Genomic DNA, 26,893 nt, shown 5'->3' with positions numbered 1-26,893 from the left:
AACATGCATCCTGTCAGCTAATTAGGTTCGTGGTCTTAGACTTTCACCTGAAAGAGGTGGGATCACCAACATCACCCAGCATCCAGTTCTTTGAAAGCAAATGCCAAGTGCAGTTTGTTGGCAGCTTCTGTACCTAACCAAGGCATTTAGTTCTGTTAATTGGGTGGCTATGTGGGAGACTCTGCGAAACAGGGGCTCTTCAGAGGGGTTTGTGAACAATAATCACTCTGTCCGTGAGCAACGATGGGGAGAACTAAAGGTTTAGAACAGAGATCAGATGTAGTTATGTGACAAAAGGCATAAGATGAGGCTGCAATCTTGCACCATTATTATTTATTATCCGCTTTAAACCATGTTTGTGCTGCTTTCAAAGATACTGAAACAAGTTATTCAAAGTTATTAACACTGAATGGAGATCTGACAAGACTGTATTCAGTTGGGTAGCATTTTAATACCTGAATTAAAGTGCTGAGGTAATTTGTCAGGGTTTCTTCTATATGGCTGATTGTGAGCTTGCGCTTTTGGGCAGAAAGATGTACCTTTGCTCGTTCGGCTTTGCTTTGCTGTGGCTGGTCAGTGCTGGAAAAGGCACAGTAGACTTCTCACAGGTTGCCTAAAAATTGGATTTGCTGATCATGGCGTAGCCACTGAAGGTATTGGGAATCTTAGTTCCTTTGGTAGCAAGAACCACTTCTGTTGCACATCATTCAAGGTATATTCCTTTCACATTTTGGTGTGCTTTGGGGTGCAATTTACATAGGATGCTGTGTTAACGATGCCTCTCGGTGTTGTGAGCAGAGGCACACCAGGCTGCCAGCCTCAAGATGGACATAATGGGTTGGTGGACACAAGGGGTTCCTCCAGGGAGAGGTTGGCAGGGCAGCATGTGTGGTAAAGTCTCAATGGTGAATGGCCTTGTTGTCTTGCTGCTCACTGCTTTGCTAGGTGGCAGCCATATTGCCATTTCTTTGGAAATTCTGATCAGTTCCCTAAAGACTTCATTACCCCAGGTGGCAGGAGTCCACATGTGGGCTGCTCTTCAATTGTAACGTGAACATTATCTTCCTAAAAGAATCTTCTGTGGCCACATACATTGCACAGAGCAGGCTGCTCTGTGTTCCATTAAATGATTCATAGACCCATCTAATGGCAGACTTAATGGGCATATAACATCTGTCCATTAAGAATATGTGCTCTGAGGCACTCAGAAGTTCCCATAGCAGGCGCTCTACAAATGCTGGTACCTCCTGGTGTCTGCTCCCGGAAGACTGGGATCATGACTTCTTATCCATAGATCCCCAGTGCACAGCACAGAGCTGGCATGGAGCAGGTGCTCAGAAAATATTTTGGGAGTGATTAATGTGCGATGAAAACACTGTTCATGAGTGCTATGAGGAATTTGGTGACTGAGCTCTTTTCTTTCAAATTTCCTAAGTTACCATGTTAACCATCACCAATGAACTTAGTTTCTGATACATTGTGCAAATATTATTGTTTGTGCAAATGGAGAGAAGATGCTGTTTTTTTGAGGCCCTAATAAGTGCTAGCTGTTGTGCTAGATTTTTTGTAGGCAGATTGTAGGTTGCTCCAACCTTGACTTTAATCACTAGTTTGCTGTGTTTGGGCCTTTGGTTTTTCATCTATAAAATGATTGTTTTTTAGCACTCTTACCAGGGTTGCAGATAACACATGTAAGTGCTTAGTCACGTAGCAAATGCTCAAGAAACGAACACTTTATTCATTTATTTATTCACTTTATTCATTCATTTATTCATTTAACACTTTTTGAGGACCTTCTATGACTGTGACACTGTTAGAGGCTAGAGATATCAGTATGACTCAGAACTACCTCAAGTCGCTTAGGTACAGTCTGGAGGGGGAGTCAGGCACTTAAACACATAATTACCATATGCGCAGGTGCTATGGTAGTTTTCTAGAATAAATACTATGAGAACACAAATGGAGGAGCAGCTTAGCTCTGCTAGGGAGAAGGATGTGGGTTTGAGGAAGGGCTTGGATGTGATGCCTCATATGAGTTGAAGGTGAAAACCAGCTTATGAGAAGTTGCTTGTGCACAGACTGAAAGTAGTTGAAGTAAAGCAGGGGATGGTGTGTGTGTGTGTGTGTGTGAGTGTGTGAGTGGGAGTGTGTGTGTGTGTGTGTGTGTGTGTGTGCAAAAGTGGTAGGGGAAGAAGTACCCTCAACAAAGCAAGCAGCTTGCTCAAAGTCACACAGCTAATAAGAAGCAGGACCTGGAATTGGAATGGAAATGATTTCTACAGAGCCAGTGCTATTTCTACTTTTTTACTCCTAATTTTAAAACTATATAAATTACATTCTCGAATGTGCTTTACGGTACTTCTTAGAGCCCTAACGTTTTCCGGAGGAAAGTATCTCTAGCTCATGATGTGTGTCGGCAGTAAGTTTTGTGTTATGAACATGAGGTTCTAAGCCAGGCCCTTCAGCAGTGGTTGTTAGGGTACGGTGAGATCTGGTGGCCTTCTCCCGTAAGGCGAGAGGTGCCTCTGTGAGGAGGAGAGGAAGACCTCACCTCTTGCCGTTGGCAGGGATGGGGTGGTGCTAAGAGATGGAGGCTGAGGGGAAGCTCACCAGCTCCGCCCCTGGTCAGTGTCTCTGTTGACTACTGTATAGTATACGGAAATCACCCGAATGCATGCAGGCCGTTTAATCGTTTTTAAAAATTATTCTTGGAAAGGATTAAAGTTAAATGAGCATATCAAATGGCCAAGTAGTTCACTGGCAAGGATCTTTTCTCTACTTTGGAGAGGTCCACCCTGTCCCACCTTCTCTGCCAGTACTACTGGTGGTGCAGCCATGGCTTTGGTTTTGCCGGAGCCCCAGTTCTGCCCCACTCAGCCACTTTAACTGTGTGTTTCTCCCCGTGGAGAGCTCTGCCTTCACCCAAGGGACTTTGCAGAGGGGAGAACTAGTGTCTCCTTGCCAGAGCTTGCTAGAACTCCCCAGGCCTCACACTTATTGGTTAGGCTCTAGGTCTGCCAGTGGCTTTGGTCCTAGCCAAATGGTTCTACTCAAAAGAGAAAGTTTATTCTAATGACATGCAGATTTTCCAGTCGTTGTCATTCTTCGTAATTCATTGTTTGACTTGACAATCAGCTGCACAAAATCCCACCTGCCTTACAATACCTCCAGCCACATACTCCCCAGGTTTCTCATCTTGAAAAATGCATTTGAATATAGTGGCTGAGAAGGGCACAGGAGGGGGCTGTTGGAAAGATCTATCTCTGGAACAAGTGTGGACAATGTGAGAGCTGATGTCAGGTTTTGGGGATGTGGCCATAGATTTGTTTTACAGCACATTCACTGGCAAACAGTAGTCAGTGAAGTAGATACTCTACAAGAATTATACGCTTAGCGTCGTACTGTGTGGTGTGGTTAACTACTGAGGGGAATGCCATAGTCAGGGCAAGAATTTCTGTGCTGTAACAAAAGACTTTTACCTAGTGGGTTTTAAGTAAGCCTCACTGACTGAGCACTGACTAATTGGTGGGTGGCTGCTTATATCTATTTCCTCATTCTTTTACACTGACGTTGCCTTCTTCATGATTCAATGATTTTTTTGACCCTTTTAATTGCAAAATATATACTGAAAAGTGCACAAAACAAAAATGTGCCGCTCGTTTAATTAGTGCCAGCATGGCCATTAGACCGTCTCTCTGCTCAAGAAATAGAATGATCCTTTTTGCCTCTCAGGACAATTTCACTCATCCAAAGGACTGGGGGGAAGAGAGGACGTTTTTATGTTGTTGAGAAGTAAGACTTAATAATAATTTGTAAAGAGTCTTATTCCCTTTTCGGTTTAGACACAGTCACTAAGAGATACTAGAATGGCAATGTTGTCTGAAACAGGTCCTAGAGTACCAGCTTTAGTAGAGATGTCTGACTATAATTAGCAGCAATTCGAGGTAAATGGCACATGACTGAGATGGTGTTGTTTTTTTTTTCAATATATGAAGTTTATTGTCAAATTGGTTTCCATGCAACACCCAGTGCTCATCCCAACAGGTGCCCTCCTCAATACCCATCACCCACCCTCCCCTCCTTCCCACCTCCCATCAACCCTCAGTTTGTTCTCAGTTTTTAAGTCTCTTATGCTTTGGCTCTCTCCCACTCTAACCTCTTTTTTTTTTTCCTTACCCTCCCCCATGGGTTTCTGTTAAGTTTCTCAGGGTCCACATAAGAGTGAAACCATATGGTATCTGTCTTTCTCTGTATGGCTTATTTCACTTAGCATCACACTCTCCAGTTCCATCCATGTTGCTACAAAGGGCCATATTTCATTCTTTCTCATTGCCACGTAGTACTCCATTGTGTATATAAACCACAATTTTTTTATCCATTCATCAGTTGATGGACTGTTTTTTTTTAAATAAGTATTTCTTTTGTTATCTTTTTTCAGTGTTTCCTTTTCTTAAAATCTACTCTGTGAGGACAATGGGAAATTAAACAACTGTCCAGGTCCATCTAACTAATGGGAAATTTTGAATGAAGGAGGTAAAATAAAGAGCATTTGCTGTATTTGAAAATCAAGGATATAAGCGGTACAGGACAATATGCTTCTGGATGTTTTTTACCAAAACATTCCCATTGGTGAAGGAGACTAAATTCGAACCTGAAGAGATACTGGTAGGCTGACTATGGTACCTCTACTGGAAAAAAATACTGATACCAGCTTATCCATGTTTAACCACTATGTTAAAACAACAAACACGGAAGTCCTTGTGGAAAATAGGCTTTCCGGGAAGATGTGCCATATTTGAGTGTGGCCTCACATGTTCTCTGGTACCTAGCTGTATACTGCTGAGGAATGTGTATCCATATCTTCATGATATATGGTCTTCCTTACTTAGTCTTTATTTCACCAATGAAAAAGGAAATAGTTTATGTATATTATCTTGTCAGTCTTGATACAATTATTTATTTACTTAACCAGTATTTATTAAGTTACCTCTGTAGCCTGGATACTGTGCACGTTGCTAAGGATATTAATTTGAAGAGATCCTGGCCCTTGCTCTGTGGCGGGAGGGAACATAGTTGAGTGGGAAAGGTGGATGTAAGCAAATTACTACAGCAACACCATTTACCAGTAAACGCCATTTACTGGTTCCTTTGTTGCCTGGAACAAACATAGCATTTTGTTTAAAAAAATTAATGGCGTTATGTATTCTTTATTCCATGTGCGTCTGCCACTTTTTTATGGTCATGTGTGTTCAATACTTGAAATCTGTCTGCCCTATGAAATGCTTATGGACCCATGGTTTCTAGAAATAATCTAGAACTTGCTGAATGAAGGTGCTGTCCCATAAGTGACATGTTTCTAAGCTTCTGTCCTTTCTGACAGAAGAGCTACAGGCTATTAACATGTGTCCTTTTTAAATGACTCCATTTAAAAAAAAAAAGCAATTTTTGTCCCCATGCTGAGCTCTCTCTACTTATGCAAATCCTGTTTGCATTTCAAAGTCCAGCCTGATGCCCAACTTTTCCTTTCAGCCTTCCCTGGCTGTGTCAGTCTGTATTGATTTCCCACCCATCTGAACTCCTTTAGCATTTATACTGTGTTCAGCCTGTTTGGCTGGTTCAAGCAGGGTTCCTACACTCTCTCCCGTCTCCTTTCTGTGCAGGGTCCTTGAGAAATGGATTACAGCATTTCCTCCAACAAACGTTTCCTCCTTATTCACCAGCATGGGATGGGATGGTAGAGCAGAGCAGCCACCCAGTAATCCCTGGGGAGCCACTGGGATTCAGAGGAGGGGTTTACAATAGCCCCTTGTAGGTGCCCAGGAAATGAGCACTGGTCAACTTATTGCCATGTAGTTGTTAGGGCTCCATTGCCCATTCTATGCCATTGACATCTCCTGACTATAGGTCACTACCCTACGGTGACCTCTACTATTGTTTGTATAGAGCCTATCTTAATAAAATCTCTTTGCGTGTGGCAGTGAAGGATCCATTACCATTTTCTCCCTTTCCAAAATTTTCCCTGATTACGAAAATGCTGTTTTTCCATGGACCAGTGATAAACATTCTTCATAAAAGAGGCATTGTTCCTTCAGTAGCAACTTGTAATGAGAAAAGTGGAATAGAGACAAAAATGCAGCCCTGGTCTGAACGGAGACCGGTTTTCCTTTGTGCGAATAACCAGAATTCCAGTCAGGTTGCCACGGAGATGCTGAGATTATAACTGCCCGTGCCAGCAGTCAGAGAATGTTGCCCAATTAGTTATTTTCAGCCGCGTGGTTACCTTGACAGTGGCTCAAAAGCAGGTTTTGAGTTCAAAGGACTCAAATGAGCAGCTGGAGGGCTTGCAGTTCTGCTGTCCTCGGTGGGAGGGTTGGGGGGGGTGGGGGGGACTACAAGCCCCGGCATGCCCTGGTTTAGGTCTGTAGGATGTGGTCAGCCCTGTGAATGCAAACTCCATGTTTTAATGTTTCCTCCCCCTTCCTGGTAACAAAGGGTTCCTGGAATTCCTGTGTCACCAGCCAGCTTTGTAAGCATTTTTATTTCCCAGGGTTGGCTTCAGATGTTGCAGGTTGGAGACAGTGGGGAGAATGTGCATTTTGGCATTGAACATCGATCTCGTGTAGCTTACTCTCCTAGCTTTAGTTTTCTCTTTTGTAAGCAATCTACCTCACAGGATCAATGCAGATATTAAGTAAAATAATTTTTGCAAAATGGCCTGCACAGTGTCTGGGCATTAGGAGGTGCCCAGGAAAAAGTGGCTCGTTTCAGAAATATTGTCTCAGAAATCATACAGCATTTTGCTGTGAGATTATTACTATCACTACCATTTGGTCATTTCTTTTCTATCAGACAGAATAGGCTAGGATATGCTGTGATAGCAAACAGTCTTAGAGATTTAATACAATTAAAGTTTATTTCTTGACCATGTCCAGAGCCCAACAGGAGAGGACTCTATCCAGCAGCTACACAAAGACATAGACCAGTGGAGACTTCATGTCCACACATGCTTCCAAAGTCATCACCGTATCTGATATAGCAATCAAATATTGCATCTGAAAGTGGCATGTCAGTTTCACTCACAGTGCATTGGCAAAAGAGAATCATGTGGTCACACACCCAACTTAAAGAGGGGTTGGGGAAGTGATATTGTATAACATAACAGCAGGAGAACTTGAATATTTGTGGAACAACTGTAATGACTATCACCTCTATTAAAGATCAAAAGGCAGATGGACAAGAGTACTTTTAAAGAAGAACTGTTAATTAAACATAGATAAATAAAAAATGTCTGAATGGTAAAATTCAAAGCAAATCAATTCGAATTCAGTTGCAACAAACAGAAAACCTATGTAGTTCTAGGGTCATCTGAGGCTTGGGATTATTTTTTTGTTCTGCTATAACAGCCTAGCATGAGGCTTCAATTCTTAAATTCACTTTAGGGTCAGAAATTGCTGCAGAGTTCTGGCCATCACATCTGCATTCCAGGCAACTGGAAGGAAGAAGGTGGAAGACAAAAGAGCCTTTCTCTCAGCTAAGTCAGCTCCATTTAAACAGCCCATCTGAAAGTCCTTCACAATAGTTCTGCTTACATATCATTGGCCAGAAACTAGTCACATATTCTCTCCTAGGCTTAATGGAGCTAGGGCATACAGTTTTTGACTTGGATGCACTGGTCTCCCAAATAAAATTGGGATTTTTTTGTTACCAAGAAACAATGGGAGAATGGACATTAGGCGGCACTGAGCAGCCCCTGCTACTGTAAGTTAAGATGCAAGCTTCTGTTAAGTGGGAATGAGAAGGGAAAGATCGCTCTATACCCTATCATTTTCCACCCTGTGCTACCCAGAACACCAGTGCTTAGAAAGACACAAAATTCCTTTAAAAAATGTTCTATAGCCAGACAGGTTTAGGAAAGAAGGAAAGCTTTGCCTTTGTCTCTTGGAGACTCATAGGGAACATTAACACATTAAAGGCTCTGGAGAGGCCACACAGTAAAGAATGACCTAAATTGCTAATCTTTTAAACTCAGTGTTCCCAGACTTACTTGACAATGGAAATCTAACATCTTTGGAAGCCCGGAGGGATGGAGAAATTTAGCTTTTTTTCCTTGAGTCTGCCAAAAAACTTTTTAGATCCTTGAACAAATGGTATAGAACCCCCCCACTCAAAAATTACCTGCCTTGTTAAACAAACATAAACAAACAAACAAACCTGAATATTCTTTCTGCTAGCCTAGCCACAGGGACAAAAACCTGGAAGAAAAAAAAAATAGCTCAGATGCCAACGAAGCCCTGTTACAATAATCTGTGCAAGAGTTGGTATTAACTAACCAGCCATCTGTACCATTAGTGATGACACCAAGTGATGACTTGAACGGCTCATACCATCATTCGCCAGTTGGCAGGCCCCCGTCCCAGGTACGTGTTCATGGGCTCTTGTCTGTTCCTACCTGGCTATTGGCCATCCCGCTCCTCTCTCGAAGCAGGAGAGTAATAGGGAATGCAACCAACCAGTATTAACCTCCTCACCCTTTAGAGAAGGTCTGTTGTCAATGACATGGTTGCCTGCTGGTGTTGGGAAAAGTGTTGAAGATGCTATCAAGCAAATATAAATGTCATTGGTCTGTTGTAAGCAGGTGGGAAATGAGTACCTTTGGGGGAAGGGTTCAGGCTCTTCTTCCCAAAATGGAACCTTGGGTAGTTTCCTAATATTTCTTACTTGATGGTTTAGGTAATCAGTTCTTGTCTTTAAAGTCCATCTGCTGCAAATGCTATTCTTTTTATTCATATAAGCGTCTTTAAAAAGGCAAAATGCCCGAATCTTTGCTAGCCTGGTTCCCATCATTTCAACCTCGTGTTGCTGCAAATACTGGAAAGTTACTCTGTCCTGACAGGCCTAGAGAGTTCTCATGTTTGCATATCTCTGTATACTGAATGATACATTTTCCCAAATAGCTGTATAATCTCTGGGACAACCTGATGATGGGAGGGAAGGGACCAAGATAGTGGCCTTTATGTACAAATTGGCCTTTAGAGCAACTTATCACGTTTGAGCTTGAACAGACTGTGGGAGAGTTGGGGAAAGTTCTGGAAGGTGGAGATCCCATCCCTGTCTAAAATCTGCCTTTTGGCTTAGTATCCGGGAGAAATTTCTCAGTCCGCTTTATGGAGTTAGTATGCCTTTCCCTGACAGTGGGTGAGTTGGAAATAGTCCCTGAACAGAGCATTGGGCTTTGTGCATTGTACATGTGCACAGGCTACTTTGTTGGCAGGATCTGTGTGTGGGTCAGGAAGTGTGAGAAGGGCTGGCTGGTGAATCTCAACAGTAGACAAGGGATTAAAGTAGCCAGTCTACCAAAATCAGAATAGATATCCAAGTTAATGTTTTAAGTTCTTCTTTGATTGTTCTCTTTTTAATTTTATGTTCCTAATTATACATGCTCATTTTTTCTAATGTAAGCCGTAAAATAACAATAAGCTTATGTAGAATTATTTGTTTTCTGCTCTAAGGAGATAATTTGGAACCAAGCTAAATATGAGTATGACTATGTAAAATCTGTGAACTGAGAAAAATACATTTGGAAAAATTCAATGATCTCTTATGCTGATATGTACCTATGTACATATCACCAAATTGACTGTCTCAGTGATACCAAATTGGCAAATGTGTGATATATAACATTATATCATTCCCCCGGCATGATTTAGATTCACTTCTCAACCCAAATACCTGGAATTTACAACTGAATGCAAGCACTACCTATCCTCCCCACACTCCTGCTCTCCTCCCTGCCAGACACTGTTTGAAAGCGAGTGATTTCTTTCCTTTCCTCAGAGGATTTTATTGACTGGAAGAAAAGACTAGACGTCTAAAGGACTTGGGGTCTTTGTTCTAACTCTGCCACTAACTAGGTGATACGTTGGACATTCCACGTAAACTCTCTTGTTGGAAAATCCTATCATTGTATGAGTATATAGGAACTATCTATCTGGGTCTTTGCTCTTCTGTAAAATGGGGAGAGGGATTTATTGACAAGATCTCAGAAATCCCTGCTCCTGAATGTCAGAGATCGTACTGTCTTGTGGCTCTTGGTGGTAGGACTTTCTTTCTTCAGCCAGCAGATATTTTCTGAGTGTCTATAATGTCCCAGTCACTGATCTGAGTACTGGGGAGATTGCAGTGAACAGAACTAGTAGAAGTCATTCCTTCTTGGAGTTTGTATTCTGAGATAAAGAATTATTAGCCAACACTGTTGAGTACTTACAACACACCAGACATTGCTCTAAATATTTTATGTATGTTAATTATTTTGTAATAATCCCATTTAGTGGACATACTATAATCACTATTTTACAATTGAGGAACCTGAGGCACAGAGAGATTTAAATAATATACTCAAGGTCACTTAGCTAATAAATGGTGAAGCTGGGATCAGAATCAGGATTTCTGGCTATAGGGTCTGTGGCCTTAACTAGCTTGGTATACTGCCTCTCACTGTCAATTGATTAACTTAAAATAACCAGTATTCATCTTAGCTGATGGCAAAATTGGAAAAAAAAAAAAAGAAAAGAAAGAAAAGAAAAGAAAAGAAAAGAAAAGAAAAGAAAAGAAAAGAAAGGAAACTGTAGCTTTGGATAGAATCTGAGAGCCCGCTTGGTTTCCCCCTCTGGAACTGCAGGCTCCAGTGGGAAGACAGGGACCCTGAGCAACCACTGGCATATTTTACTTCTAGTCCCAAGTCCCTTGGCTGATTGTACTACCTGGTTGGAGGTCACTGGCCCTTCTCTGGCTCCATTGTTAAACTGCAAGGTCTTCACCATCCCTGTAACTACAAGTTAGTTTCAACATTGGCCATTTGTAGAAAAGTGAGTAATGACAGACTTTCATTCAAAATATTGGATTTGACTCCCACCTCTACTACTAACCAATGCTATCACCTTGGACAATGTTTACTAATACCAGCAGCAATGGCAATAGTAGCAGTGGCTTTTATTTATTACTGTGCTTTGTACGAAATTCTTTATATACGTTGTTTCTGGTGCTCAGAACAGTCCTCAGAAGAGGTGTATTTATCCTCACTTTACAGCCTGGTCTTGGCTGCTGTCTCTACCACATAATATTTAACCTTGGGTAAGTTGCTTAATTCCTTGAAGCCTTAGTTTCATCATCTGAAAATGGGGGTTAGTAATAAGTACTCCTCATGGAGTTGTAAGGATTAAAGATGAAAAAATATATGAAGCATTTAGGCCATTGTCTATTTCAGAGACAGTAATAATGACCATTACAGCTTCAGGTCTCACAAGTATTGCTCTGAGGAAGCAGGTTTCAGATCTAATTTTAAAGGCTGCCTTTATGAGGACAGGCTGGAGCTATAGAGTCTCTAGTGAAGCAGGTGAGTGGGAGCAGGATGCATGGGAAGCTGTTTCACTACCAATGGTTGCTTAGTAGCAGGTGGAACTAAACAGGTAGCAAACCAAATAGAAGGTGGGGAGGTTCTGGACTCCTTGTCCTGTGGGCTAGAAGCCACCATCATCAAGGATGGTGTTGCTTGATGCTTAGCTAGGACCATGTCCTGACCCTGCCAGGAGCTAGTACTGGTAGAAAGAAGAGCAATACCACCTAGCTAGGCTCAACTGTGTGGGGCAGATGGTGTTCTGGAGTCAGCCCACAGTCAGTGCCACCCTTTCCAAAGGATGACACTGGACAAGTGGGGCTGGGGAGGTGTTCAGCACGTTCACATTCAGGACACAGCCTTGCCAGGAAGGCAGGCCAAGTGGGATTCTCCCATTTTACGGTGGGAAAACCAGAATACAAGAGGTCAAATAACACTAGCAAGGAGTGGAATCCTAAATTGAACCCTAGCTTTTTTGCGTCAGTTGATAATTGTCACTCTAATTTAATTGAAATTTAAATGACCATGTATGTGTAGTTATGTGTGCTTATGTCTATTCCTTCATCAGATTGGAAGCACCAGGAGGCGGGGGCCAGTGTAACCCCACTCCTACATTGGACAGTAGTTGGGTGTGGAGAGTGTGGGTAGCATTCAGGGATTGAGTAAACCCCATTGTGGAAGGTAAGACCTTTGGGTCTTCAGATCCCTGCATTAGAAGGAGGGAAAGCCAGTAAAAAATGAGCTTTGAGGGACCTTGCCTGTTTGTGAGTACAGCATGTGGCCTCAGTACGATGTTTCCCATCACTGTGCTCACTTGGGAAGAACGATGGTGTTGAAAAGCCTGGAGGCTCAAGATAAATATGGAGAGTTCTCCTACTGTTCCTGTTTTCTTTGTGCTGTTTTGCTTTTGTAAGCATATGCTTGTCAGTTAGGGCTGAAACCGAACAAAACAGCTGCTAAATATGGTTCCAAGAGAAATAACATTTTGGTCTTTTCAAGGCCCATAAGTTTAGAGTAAAGCACAGTCATTTGGCAGATGTCAGTAGGGAATCTGGGGGTGGCCAGCCATTCTGGGAGCCGTATCAGCCATCCGGACTCTACTGGGGTCTGTTTTACTCTGTCAAAGCACTGGTGACCCCAAGTGAAAGATCTGCAACAGAACAGTGGTCTTTGAGAGGAGTTTGGGAGAAAAGGTGTCTAGAATCTGGCCACTGGCCACTGGCCATCATCTCTCCCAATCCCTCTGTTAATTTCATCTCAGAGAAGGGAGAAGGGTTGGGGAGAATATACATCACCTCTTGTGAAACGAAGGAAGTCATCGTCCTGGTTATATATTTAGGTTTGTCTTTTTCGATCTTTGGGATTTAGTGTAGAGATGTTGTTTAGTGTTCTGAGAAATGCTGGGTCATTCAGGGGGCCTGGAGGAATTAAAATATAATTCAGTGGCTGGGATTTTAACCCCTAAATCTTAAATCTCTCTGTTCTGCGGTGAAGTCAGGCCTGAGCCTGCCAGTATTGCCTGAATTTCTTCAGCTGATGAAGGAGAGAATTTATTCCAGCATCCCAGGAGCCCCCCTAAACTTAATGTGTCTTCCCAATTTCTCAGTAATTTCTGAAGAGACATCTGTTTGTCCATAAATATCTGACCCTGTTTGCTAAGCGCTTGGTGTTGGTTAAAAACAATAGATTTTCTTTTATTGGCTTTGTTAGTTGAAAATATACAGAATACAGACGGAATTTTTCTGTGGCATAGGCCATGTATATTAAATGAACTCTTTCTTTGAAGAGAAAAAAAAGGAAGGAAGGAGGTTAACGTTTGTTGAAAAACTATAGGTGTCAGGCCCTGAGCTAGTCTAGACACTTTCACAGCTGTCAAGGTAACCCTGTGAGGGAGGCAATATTATCCCCCATTTTAAAGATGAAGGAACTGAGACTCAGGGAAGTGATGAAGCTTGCCCAAGCCTGGAGAGCTAGTGAGTAGTAAGTCAAGGGCTGGGAATGCTGATTTTATGAAGGTGAAAGGGTCCAAAGTGGTCAAGAGTCCAGTGTTTGGAGTCTGGCCAGCCAGGTACCCATCCTAGATCAGTCACTCATCAATGGTGTGACCTTAACCGACTGCTTAACCTCTCTGTGCCGCAGTTTCCTCATCTGTAAAACAGGAGACAACAAGAGCATCCATTTGACATAGTTGTAATAATTAAATGAGCCATTCGTGGAAAATGCTTTGAATAGTGCCTGGCACATAAAGACTCTTAAAATGTTTGCTGTTATTGTGATTTTTATTATAGTGGCTAACCAAATTTGTCTTTATCAGTACTTACTGAAAAGTTACAATTTTCTTTTATGGAACAGCTTGCCTTTTGATATGTAGTTATGTTTCATTATGAAATAATGTAAACTACTCTACCTTAGAATTAAATTCTCTTCTCCGTCTCCCAGCAAAGGTTAAGATCTGAATAAAGGCTTGTATAGCCAACAGGGATTCCTGACTTTGGTAAATGTCAATGATTTGCTCTTTTCTTCTTGGCATATGTAACCTTCTTCCATGCTGCCCATCCTGGCTTTATGAGCAGCTAAACAAACATGAGAGAGAGAATTAAGCTGAATCTTGTCTCTTAGCTTTCCTGTCTTTGTAACATGATTATTAGGTACATCGCCTTGTTGCATTGCACTTGGCGGCATCCTGACAGCCTGTCCTCTCAATGCACCTGAAGCACAGCTTAGACCAACGGGCTTTATGAATTTTCCTTAGAGCTGGGAATACCATAGGAGCTAGAGTATGTACCAGTTTTGTGCAACTGGAAGCTAGGTAAGGGAAATGGAAGGGGTAGTGACTGGGACAGCTTGTCTAGATTGTAAAAAGAAATGTTGTAAGTTTGCTAGACCTTTGGCTTGACATTCTGATCCCAATTTTGGCAGCTTCCTCTAGGCGTGTGGTGGAGAGTTGGGAGTGGGGCATCAACCTTATTCAGCAAATAGTTATGTCTAGAAGTTCTGTGTTGGACACCATGCTAAGTGCTTGGAAATTCTAAAATAAATATGTTATAGTCCTTGTTTTCAGGGCATTTGTAATTTATCAAGGGAAAGAAATGGGAGAGGGAGTGGCACTGGGTGAAAGTGGTTATGATAGAGCTATGTACAACGTGCTGTGGGTGCAGAGAGTTGGTGGTACTAATTTGAGAAGAGCTTCACAGAGGAGGTGGCATACTGGGTTTTTAAGGCTGGGCTTGCCTGAATGGTAGAAGGAATAATCTTGGCAGACAGACATTATGAACCAAGGCAAAGAGACATGGCCTGTAAAGTGTGCTAGGGATGTAGCGGGTGGTTTGAGGCGGTTAGTTGTAGTACAAAATGATGGGACGTGAGAGTGGGAATGAACACTGGGCCTGAGAATGACAGGATCTCGACTTTCAATTTGAACCACACTGTGTAGGATTCTAAAGCATGGTGTGTTGTGTCTTTTTAGAAAGTTCAGTGTGAAGGAGGAAAGAATTGGTTGAAAGTAAATAGTCCCGGCAAGAGAAGATGAGGCCTGTTGTATGAACAGAACAGAGTAGATGGATATAATGGATATTGGGAGATGAAATCGTTAGTACTTAGTGACCAGCATGAGGTTGGAACGTTGGGGTCAGCCTATCTTTAAGGTCTGGGTGGAAGAAACAGAATCTCTGTGAGAAACTGAGTGGTATGCTAGAAGACAAGGGAGAGGACATATTTCAACAAGAGTGATGATGCTTGGCAGTATAAATGCCTCAAAGGGAATAGCCAGGACGGGACTGAGAAGAGACCATTATAGATAAGAGATTGAGGTCATTGGTGACCCTTGGGAGGAATTATTTTAGAGTTCTCCAAGAGTGGAGAAAACACATGAATGAGTGCTTACCCAGTTCAAGCTGTAGCATTATTCCACGAGAGCCTAACTAGCAGTTAGATGCATTTGTGTATGGGAGTATTCACAAACATCAGCTCTTGGGTATTTGGAGTGGAGGTAGGGGAGAGGGAAGCTTAGGGTAAGTGCTTAATTCAAGTGCTCCTGGACAATATGTCTGCCCTCTGCTTTCCAGGGTCTCAGAGAGTCTCCTCCTTGTAAATACCATGACCCGAATTGTGCCATTTTGTCTTATTATTGTCAGCATACTGTAGAAGATAGATGCTTCTCGACTTCTCTTCCAGTTCCACGTTGGTACTCGTTTCTAGCCATGATGCTTATAGTGGTTGCTGTGATGTGTCACCCAGTTGCCTTCTTTGCTCCTGAGGCACTCCTTGTCCACCTGCTGGGGTCCACCTGCTGGGAGTGAAGGCAGCTAGTGATTGTTCTCACCTGGGGATTGTCCTCATCAGAAGAGTGTCACTTCACACAAGATTATAACCTCTGGGATGGGGACAGCGGACAGCCTGTATGCAATGACTGTATGCAATGACTAGTCAATGGAGGTGGGGTGCAAAGGCTCCCATGCCCCGGGGTAGGATAACGTTGAAGAGTCGCCTTGGCTCCAGAGCTCCTGTGGGATCAGATGAAGTTTTGGTTCCATTGCATCATTCTGTCTGCTCATTCCAATCCGAATTCTTTCATTCCCAACTGGTGTTGATTCCGTGGAACACCCCGATAAAATCCCTCTGTGTAAATCTCAGTAATTCTGAGTCCCATTTCCTGGAGAACCACCCCAATTTCATGATTGTTTCTAGTTTGTTTGTCTACCCAAGGTGGTCACCAATCCATCCCTGTGGTTACTCTGACCTTTAATTCTGAGTCCGTTGGATGCACCCAGCTGGAAGACCCCTCTCCCAGCAGCTGGAACAAAAATCTTGGCATTGCACTTCCTTGGTCCTGATTGGCTGAGACATAGGCCCATTAGTGGACTGTTCAAGACGAAAAGAGCTAGAAGTCAGTTGCCCAGATGCTCTTGAGTTCAGCCCATTGAACCTCAGCCCCGAGGAGGGGTCTGTGAGGTGGAGTGGCCCCTTGGCCTAGAAGCTTGTCCCCGCTCTGCTCCTGCCCTCCCCTTCCACCATCCCCTCCCCCACTGCTTCCTAGGCTCCCTAAGGCAGGTGGTAGTCACCCTTCTGGATCTTCTCTCTTTCATTCAAATTCTGTTTTTTTAGTCAAGAAAAACGAATGTTGAAAACACAATTGAGATATTTCGAGCAAATGTAGAACCTCTCTCAAAATTTGTTGCAGAAACACCGCTGAGAAAACAAACTACTGGGAGCACAACTTAGAAACAAACAGCAGCTGCCACCATTTGTGGGCTTTTTTTTCCCCCACCGTTCGTTCCCTCATTTCTTTCTAATCCTGCGTGTAATAGAACCTGCTGTTCTGCTGGCCTAGCGGTCTCACACACACAACTTTCTGTTCCCATCCTGAGGCCTCCCAGGTGCTCTGTTAGCCACGGGGTCTCCGCTGACAGGGCCCTGGGCCCTTACCGTCTCTGCTGTCACAGGGTTCCCTCTGGAACGTTGTCCACACCCCCTGACCACGTGGGGCGTGGCTGGAACCTCCGGATTTCTCAGGCTGTGGAGTGTGGTTTCTTGCCCTCCTGGCTTTATCACGATGGATTACGCAGATGACAATCTTTCTCGGTGACAACGTGCTTCAACTGCTGGGCTTTTGTTTTATTTTTTAATTTGTTTTCTCTGCGGAGGGCTTTCCTTGGGCCTGATGTGAAGACTGTAACTCGAAATGACTCTCGCTTGTCACATCAAACTTATTTGTCTCCTTCCCCATGCATGGCAGCCTTGAGCAGCCCTTCACCTTTTAAATGCTGCTAGTGGTGTGCAGACCCTCAGCTTCAGGATGACTGCTATTACACGTTAGCCGATTGCCAACCATGTGCAGGGTGTAGTGCTAGGCCCTCACTCACTCCTCATCAGAGCTCTGCAAGGCGCGTGTCATATCTGTTTTCTCTGCCCAGAGACTGAGGTGCTCTCCCAGGGTGTCCTATGATCATGCAGCCAATCAACGGAAAGCTGGTATTCGACCCAGGTCTGTCTGAATCCAAAGCCCAGGCCTTCCCTCTCCTGCCTCTCAGTCATCCTGACAATATATGGTGGTGCTCTTACAAAAGTGTTGACGCTTTTGCAGCCTTTTTTTATTTGGCCTTCCCTCACAGTTTGCACCTAACATTTAAAAATTAAGACAGGGGTACCTGGGTGGCTCAGTCGGTTAAGCCTCTGACAGTTGATTTTGTCTCAGGTCATGATCTCATGTGTTCGTGAGTTCGAGCCCCGCATCAGGCTCTGTGCTGACAGTGAGGAGCCTGCTTGGGATTTTCTCTCTCTCTCTCTGTCTGCCTCTCTCTCTCTCTCGAAATAAATAAAGAAACTTAAAAAAATAAAAATTAGGACATCTTGGAAACAAACAAACACAAAACACAAAAACAAAACACAAAACTTCAGACCTGGCAATATTGTGCTCATAGGTTAATGTAAGAACCAACTGGTCCCAGCTATGTTACCTCCCTCTCTGCAGGGAGACATAGCTTCTTCAGGCTGCCACAGACCCCAGCTGGCCCACTTCACTTTTTTTTTTTTTTTAATGTTTATTTATTTTTGAGAGAGAGAGAGTATGTGTGTGTGTGTGTGTGTGTGAGAGAGAGAGAGAGAGAGAGAGAGAGAGCATGAGTGGGGGAGGCACAGAGACAGAGAGAGAGAGACACAGAATCTGAAGCAGGCTCCAGGCTCTGAGCTGTCAGCACAGAGCCTGACATGGGGCTCGAACTCACGAACTGCAAAATCATGACCCGAGCTGAAGTCAGACACTTAACCAACTGAGCCACAGGCGCCCTGCACTTTGTTCTCTTATGTTACTTGCCTAGCCTCTGTGGACGTTTAAGTTTGTGATTCTTCATTTAGGCCCTTAAAGAAATAATTTCTGTCCAATTAGATATCAGTAGAGGTCAGAGTCAGTTTATGCTTCTGAGTTGAATTTTATAGGCTTTGATATTTTTTTCAACTTTTGTGGACAGTAATTTAGTAAGAAGTAGCACTCATTGGACATTTGTTGAGCACCCTAACATTTAGCTGACTCTGAGGGTTAGGTGACACCTGTTTGGTGGTACGGACTGGCATCAATCTCCAATTTAGTTTGTCTTCAAAATCCTGTAGGGACTCTTCAGGTACTGCAGGATCTGGAGACCATCCACAGAAACATATTTTGCAAGGACAGCCTTGTAAAGAGGGAAGATGAATCCAAAGAAAAACATGCTGAGAGAGGCAGCTGTGTTTTTTTAAAAGTTTATTTATTTATTTTTGAGAGAAAGAGAGAGAGAGAGAGAGAGAGAGAGAGAGAGAGAGAGAGAGAGAGAGAACACAAGCAAAGGAGGGCTAGAGAGAGAGGGAGAGAGAGTATCCCAAGCAGGTTCTGCAGTGACAGTGTAGAGCCCCATGCGGGGCTCGAACTCACGCATCGTGAATTCATGACCTGAGCCAAAACCAAGAGCTGGACGCTTAACTGACTGAGCCACCCAGGTGCCCCAGAGGCAGCTATGTTGGTTGCATTTGCTCTTGGGAACCATTGACTACCTTATGTAAGATTGCCCCACCACACAGAAACACCCCCTTCTTGACTGTGTTCAACATAATGGACAGCTCAGAAGCTTCGTAGAGAAAGATCTGAGAAATCAGAATCCTTTCTCAGGATGATGGCTCTTTCATTTTATCCTGATGTACCTGCAAGTGTGTTTCCATCTGACTGTGAGAAATATGTTAATTCTTTGTTATTGTTTCAGTGAAAGTCATATCTCTTTTTGTCTGATTTAAACACATCTCATAGAGATGTAAAATGGAAAGAAAGTAGATTTTGACTAATTTCGTAGCTGTAGCTGAATTAAATTTTAATAGCAATTAATATTAACACATGAGTACCCCCAAAGCTAAAGTTATTTATTTGCTTATTTTGAATTTTTGCTTTTGATTACAACAATGCCTAGAATATTGTGCTGAATATTTGTTGTTTGTTTATTTTCTTTTAGGACCCTGCAGGGATTTTTGAATTAGTGGAACTTGTTGGAAATGGAACATATGGACAAGTTTATAAGGTAGGTTCATTTAATTTGAATATAGCATGGCGTATATATGGTTTTTGATTCATGCATGCTAATTAGAAATGCTGTCCCTTCTTGTTCATATATGTCTTATAACAGATTTACAACAAAATTATGTGCTTGTTAATTGACTCTCCATCTTTCAAAATATATCTGTAGTCCCATTGCCTAAACTGGATTCCGGGATTTGGGCATTGACCTTCATTAAATACAACAGTGTCTATATCTGACATGTGAATTCCGATGCTGCATATTTGAACCTCTTTAAGTGTTTACTTTCCTTTACATCACACTGCCAGAACTGGTTTTCAAAGGAGCAAAAGATGCCTGTTACTTTAGAAATTTAAGCTGTTAAAGCATTACAGCTGGAAAAGTAGATTTGTTATTGGCCCAGGCCATGAATTAGAATGAGTTTAGTGGACAGTGTTAGGAGAAACCTGGCTACCTCACAAAGCAAAGGCCTAATGGCAGCAATGACTTTTAGAAGATATGAAATAAGTAAAAGTTAAACTTGACATGAGGAATAAGAAGTATGTTTTGTCCTTTTAGTAGTTTTTGTTTATACGTTCACTCAAAATGCTTTTAAAAGATATTACCCCCCAGTAAAGGATCTAAAAAAAAATGACTGTTTAAAAAATGTGGGTTGATTTCCTTTCTGATTATCAAAAGGAAATGGAAATGAACTGTTTTGGCTTAAAGTTTAGGGGGTTTTAGTGAATGAGCTTTTGAAATAAATGCCTTAAAAAAAACCCAGTTCTTTTCTCATGATTATTTATAGGGAAATATCTATCATTTTCCTGAGTGGTAGTTAGATGGGATGGTGTTTTCATTACAAATTATCTCTTTTGTTGTTCTGTTTTTAAAAGTTTCTTTTCAGATCCCTAAACTTCTCTAAGTGATTAAAATTATTGTGGAAGTCATCTATATTGTAATATTTCCAATTCAACAGAATGCCAAGAGTATACACACACACACACACACACACACACACACACACACACACACACGATGATCTTGAGAATCTGAACACAATTGTAAACAGGTACATATTTAAACCTTTATTTATTGGGAGGTATTTATTTATTGGTGTCCACTCTAGGGGAGAATTTCTCCCTTGCAAGAAATGATTAGTTCCTGAAATGGCAACCCCTTGCAATTAGACAGAATGTCGTCCACCCAAGCTGTTCACTTGACGCTGATCCTGTCTGACACAAGGAAGAAATGTGTCTCAGCAAATGCTTTTAAATGCTGTCAATGAAGATAATTAGGTTGGAAGATTGTGTTATTACATTTTGAGAAATTGGTTAGAACTTGTGAATTAATGTGGGCTAATGAATTAAACTCTGATTTAGGTAGAAAATTACTTCTGATTTGCTGACAGTCTGGAGTTGCAACTCTGTGGCATGCTCCTGGTTTCATGGCACCCTTAGAGCCATTCCACGGTACCATGCTTCTTCCCATCTGTAGAACATGCATTTGGGTCATGATTCACAGCTTTGTCCACCTCTAAGAGGTGGACTGTACACTCTTGCAAGATAAGGCAACAAAGAGGTTCAGTTAAGGATGAGAAGGTTTGGAAAATTCACAAGTATCCCGAATTTCTTGTTGCCTGAAAAAAAAAATAAGGAAAGGAAACAAGTGTCAAGAGGTCTCAGATCTTTTTTAGAGAGAAAAGATATTCACCAACTATGTTGTTAACATTATCCTAGAGATACCATTATTTTAGTGGTCGTTACAAAACTTTGACACCACTCAAGCTGGAAGGAGATTGCCAAGAAAGGTCCTGGTGAACATGTTGGGCTCTGGGACAGAAGACTTGGTCTCTTTTACCAGCCCTATGTATTGTTTTGTGGCATCGCAGCTTCTCTGTGCATTAGTCAGGTACAAATGTCATTAGAAATGCTTTGGGGATTTGTAATGGTAATGATATATCTGAAGAATTAAAACTCCCTACTCATTTAAGAGATCGGTGTCTAGGCAACTCAGATGTTAGGTGGCACCTGCTTCTGGACAGAGGTACCTGGGTTTCCTGAGCCACTAATCCAGTCCTTTTGTTACCCTGAGTTCTGAGGGATTCAGCTTAATAAAATAGCACAATCTAATATATGTGAGCCTAAAGAAAAATAAGTTAGGAAGTGATTGTTCACATTACAGGTTATATTTACCTTTTATGGAACAGACATATTTCTAAAATACTATAAGCATACATAGAAATTTTCATAGCCCTGAGAAGAGATCTGTATACCAAAAAAAAATTCTATGATAAACTCTTTCTTTGTATTAAGTATTAAACCTTTGATTTCAACTTGTTGATTTCAGCTTTTGGTGTTCCTGGATTTTACAAAATGAAGTCTAATTTTATGAACAATTACATAGACGTTGTCTTTATTTTATGGAAAGATTCATTTTTGTAAGTTGTCCTAAGAGAGACATGATAGAATTTTATTTACAAGTAGTTTTTAAGAAATGTACTTAATACAATAAACACAAATGTGCACAAAAATGTAGATATTAAGAGAATATTTTCTGCAATCTATCTGAATATTAACCACATGCATTTGGGTGTGGAAATATAAAGGTCATTTAGTAATGTTCAGATTTTCAAAGTTATTTCTAGTCTCACTCCCAAGTCTGGCTTGGTCTCTCTGTCCTTAGAAGGCTTACCTTTTAGCATTTTGGTCCCAGGTGGTCAAGTGACAAGTCACTATGTTTTTTACTTTATTTATTGGATTTAATACAGAAATAATAGAGTAGTGATTCTCTGTCAGGACTTTTATTGTAGAAATCATCTTCCCGGGCCTATGGTTCCCATTAAAAACCAAACCAACAAAAAGCCACATACCTGTGTGCTAAAGATTTTGGCTATTTATTGGCATGCCACCTATTGGGAGCTAATGGAATCCAGATAATGTTTTTGTTACAATAAAGTATATTTTAATATTTTAATATGTTGAGATAAATTGTTTAATGTGTACTGCTGAAACACCACTAAATCTTAGCCACAAATTTCAAAAATGAATGTTGGTCTATCCGGTTTCTTAATTTGCCATTTTGAAATATATATTGGTTATTATGGACATGGAGATATAATTTATTGCAGAATGGCAGGGTGAATTGTGAATATGGTAGAATCTTCAGTATCTCTCAAGTTTTTCTCAAAACCTCCCAAAGTTGTAAAGCATGAACTGAAGAGGCCATCTTGGAGGTTACAGGGAGTGTGAGAGAGAGAGCACCTCGAGTGAATGTATGTGTGTTTTCAAAGAATTGTGGAGGTCCTCTTAGGTAATCTAGTCCAATCATTCCTCTGCCAAATGTCTATTTAGCCCGACCTTGATTACTTCTGGTCATATGGAACTCACTACCTTACAGTCAGTCCATTTTCCTACAACTCTCTTTGAGTGTTCATTATCATTATGAGCCAAGATTCTTCTACCTTTCTAAAATGTTTACCATTTTAAGTTGTTCCATACCCTCAGAGCTATTTAAAAAAATGAATCATCTTCCACAAGAACATAGTTCTTCAAATATTCAAAGAAGACTTCTCCTTTCTTCACTCAATCACATACTTGTGTCTATTGTTCTTTAGGCAATATAGCCTCAAGTTGCTTGATTAATTCTTTACATCACACAGATCTGAGGCCTTTCATTATTGCAGCTTCTCTCCAGAACTGTTCTAATATATTACTGAAAATAATACTTTATACTTCTAAATAGCTTTCTATTTTGCAGAACATCTTGTATATGCGATCTGATTTCTGATTTAATTCCTATAATAATTTCATGAGCACCTTGTTCGCAGCTCAGGGTCTTCACAGCACAGTTTCCTCTGTCGGGAACACTTTCCCCCAGCCTTCTCATGACTGGCGCCTTCTCCTTCAGGTCTCAGTTCAAATGTTACCTCCTCAGGGACGCCATTTTTCATCCTTGTGTCTACTACAGACAGCCACTACCTCTGCCTCCTTCCCCCACAGACTTTCTCTGTCGCATGAAATTGTTTTATTGCATTCGTGGCATTGCCACTCTGAAATCGTCTTCCTTTTTTGTTTGAGTGTATATTAAACTATTTAAATGCATAAATAGGGGCGCCTGGGTGGCGCAGTCGGTTAAGCGTCCGACTTCAGCCAGGTCACGATCTCGCGGTCCGGGAGTTCGAGCCCCGCGTCAGGCTCTGGGCTGATGGCTCGGAGCTTGGAGCCTATTTCCGATGCTGTGTCTCCCTCTCTCTCTGCCCCTCCCCCGTTCATGCTCTGTTTCTCTCTGTCCCAAAAATAAATAAAAAACGTTGAAAAAAAATTAAAAAAAAAAAATAAATGCATAAATAAAGGAAAAATAAGGATAGGGACCTAGTCTCTCTAGCCATCAGTGTCTCCTCAGTCTGGCGCATAGCAGACGTTGACCATTGTGGGGCTCAGAATTCAGCTTTGTTTTCCTTGAGAATTCTTTTTATACTCATTTCCAGGTTTTTTTTCAGTATTTGCCATAAAATATTAGTCTACTTACTTCAGAAGTGCCTATTTGCACAAAAGTAATCAACAAAATGCCCTACTTATTTTTATGGTCGGAAGTGGATGTGGAGTTTATGTTAAATGAATTGTTCATAGTCTGTAGAAGCCAGACCCATGCTGGAAATTTACAAAGTGAGGCAAATCCATTTTCTGGGGTCCAGCCTCCTGGCAGAGGTTCTCAGACTTTAGTGTGCAAAACAAATATTTGGGAAATTATTAAAAATGTAGATTTATAGGATCAATTTTTGAAATTTTGATTTAGTCGGTCTGGGGTGGGGTGCAGGAATCTGCACCTTTAATAAGCATACGGGTTTATTCTGATGGTTAGGGCCATGGCGCCATGCCTCCGGAAACTGCAAAAATGAAAGTAGATTATCCTGTTGTAGCAACTGAGTGAATGCTAATCCTAATGCTTTTTGCAATCATTTACATTAGGATTTTAGGGTTTCTGTGCTGACTCCAGCTTATATCAACTGAGAAAAGTAAAAAACATAAAGATCTTGACCCGAGATATGATGCCAACCAGGTTTATTAAACGTTTGGTGTTTTTCTTTGACATGTTGTGATTACAGTTTAAGGTTGTCCTGAATAATTCAACTCAAGACCTGAGAATCGATATGGTCAAATTGACCTGGTGTAGGTAGAAGAATCTGAGCCTCTTGCATGAGATTTCCTCAAGTCTGTGTATTGTGATCTCTTAATTAACCTTGTGCTAAAGTAAGACAAGGCATTTTAATAGTGAGCTTATCAATCATCTCGATATAGAGATGATTCTATGATATACTCAAGTTGTAATGTAGCTTTTCATAGTCTGTTCTAGTGAATCATGAAATTATACTATTCACTTGTTGTTTAGTAAGGGATGAATACGGGGAGAACGTTGTATTTCTTAGATAATAGTGGCATTTGTTTTTTTAATCAAGAATTTCCAATACAAAGAGTGCATTATTTCAACATTTGTTGAGTGCCAACTTAAAAAAAAAGAAAAAACCCTGAGCTTTGTGTGGGAAGAATGTAGAGCCAACTGAGGTGGTTCCTGCTCTACGAAAGTGTGCAGTCAGATTATCTAATCAGGATTCTGGGTGCTTACCATGTGCTAAAAGCTTTCATATATATTGTCTTCGTTACTCCTCATGATTTTGTAGGGGAAGACACTAAAGCACATTTGTTACACCACATTATCACTCAAGGCAGGGTTTCTCAATCTTGGAACTATTGACATTTTGGGACGGATAGCTCTTTGTTGTGGAGGGCTCTCCTGTGCATTGTAGAATGTTTAGAATGTGTAGAATCCTTGGCCTCTACCCATGAGATATTAATGACACTTCAAAGTCATGACAATCAAAAATTTCTCCAAACATTGCCAAATATTTCTTAGGGAGTAAAACCGTCCCCAGTTGAGAACCATTTCTTTAAGGATGAGACAAAATAGCAAAACTCTTAAAATTGGTGGGCAGAGACAGTGGGAGTATAGAATATGGAGCAATTAATGCTGCCCAGGCAGAGTAGAGACCTGAATGGATTGTGGAAGGGAGATATGGAAGAAGCTTTGAGGCCTTGGCATTTGCACATCTTGGGGTGCAATTTAGCATTTTTGTAAATGGAAAATAAAAAGGATTTTGGAACAGGACTGAGCTGGATTCACAGTCAGGCTCTTCCTCATTCTGGTTGTGTAAAGATAGCCAACTCACTCTCCAAATCTGGATTTCTTCATCTGTTAGTAACAGCACAGTGTAGGGCTGTTGGGAAGCCCGAAGTGTAATGTGTATGGAAGACCTCAGCACAGCACCTGACACACAGTAGGCACTCAGCAACCTTTTCTTCTTCCCAAACACATGTGCCAGTGGAGCCTAGCTTACCAGTTCTTTCCATGGTCTTATTTTTATAAGTTTTACGATCTGAAAGAAGCATTCATAGAAGGTGAAGTCAGAAACACACATAGCCTTGTGTGTGCAATAAAGAATTGCATTATTTATGTTAAATCCAGTTTGCAATACTTCTTACATGGCGTTTAATGACATAATTACCATTTAGATATTATAGTTGATTTTTAGTGTTTTAAAAAAAATAAAACTCAACCTCTCAGTGATTTGTAAAGAGAAGGTGGATTATTAGAGGAAATAAGAGTTGGTTGTACCACTCTAGAACTTTAGGAGGTGGGTGAGAGTGAATCATTCACGCTTGAAATGTGTTGGCTGATGCACTCTCCTCATAGATCTCCATGTTGTTTGTGTCTAACTTGGCTCAAGACCATGCTACCTCATGCTAGGATCTGTCGGGTGTAATGAATTCGATGGTTGCTATGTGAGCACAGAGGGAAGACCTATGTGAGTGCCTGTATGCCACATGCCATGTGGAAGGGTCTCTTTCTCTGCTAGGCGGCAAGACCTCCATAGTTGCTACCAAAACTTGCTACATGGGACAACGTGGGATTTCTTGTTGCTACTAGTGGTTCGCAGCCCTCGCTGTTTATAGAAATCATTTGGATAGCTTTGAAAACCTATACATATCTGGGTCCTTCTCTAAAGACTTGGTTTTAGTTGGTTTGGTGTATGGTTGGGTAGAAGTGATTTCCAGAACTTTCCAGATGCTTCTAGTGTGCAGCCAGAATTGAGAGCCACTGGACTAAGGCGATATAGGGGCTCTTCTTGGTGTCTTTGCCTCTGAAAAGGAGTCTCTACCACTCTTACCTCTATCATGGGGCTCCGTTCACCTCATTTATTCATTTATTCAGCATCAGCCTTTATTAATAAGCATCTTCTGCTGGCTTGGCACATGTGTACCCACCTTTCATTTGAAGTGTTGAGATTGCTTTAGTTCAAAATACTTCCATTCTACCTCATATCAGTGAATTGCCAAATAACTTGATGCACAGCACTCTGGTGGCTTGTAGTTTTTAGATCTCATAACACCCTTAATGACTTGGTGATTATAAGGCAGTCTCATGTAATTAA

At 41.5% G+C, this 26,893-nt stretch overlaps 1 protein-coding gene across 3 annotated transcripts in view; it reads left to right on the top strand.

Annotated features, from left to right (window-relative positions):
* TNIK (TRAF2 and NCK interacting kinase) overlaps positions 1-26,893 on the top strand; it is a 392,919-nt gene that overhangs the window by 65,248 nt on the left and 300,778 nt on the right. For all 3 annotated transcript variants that reach the window (XM_047874618.1, XM_047874617.1, XM_047874619.1), the window contains exon 2: positions 19,363-19,428. In XM_047874618.1, the coding sequence (XP_047730574.1) occupies positions 19,363-19,428 (66 nt within the window). The remainder of the gene's footprint in view (positions 1-19,362; positions 19,429-26,893) is intronic.

The sequence above is a fragment of the Prionailurus viverrinus genome, chromosome C2 (genome assembly GCF_022837055.1).
Source record: "Prionailurus viverrinus isolate Anna chromosome C2, UM_Priviv_1.0, whole genome shotgun sequence".
In the NCBI taxonomy this organism is placed as follows: Eukaryota; Metazoa; Chordata; class Mammalia; order Carnivora; family Felidae; genus Prionailurus; species Prionailurus viverrinus.
The sequence above is the reverse complement of the archived record's forward strand: the minus strand, read 5'-3'. Positions and strand labels throughout refer to the sequence as shown.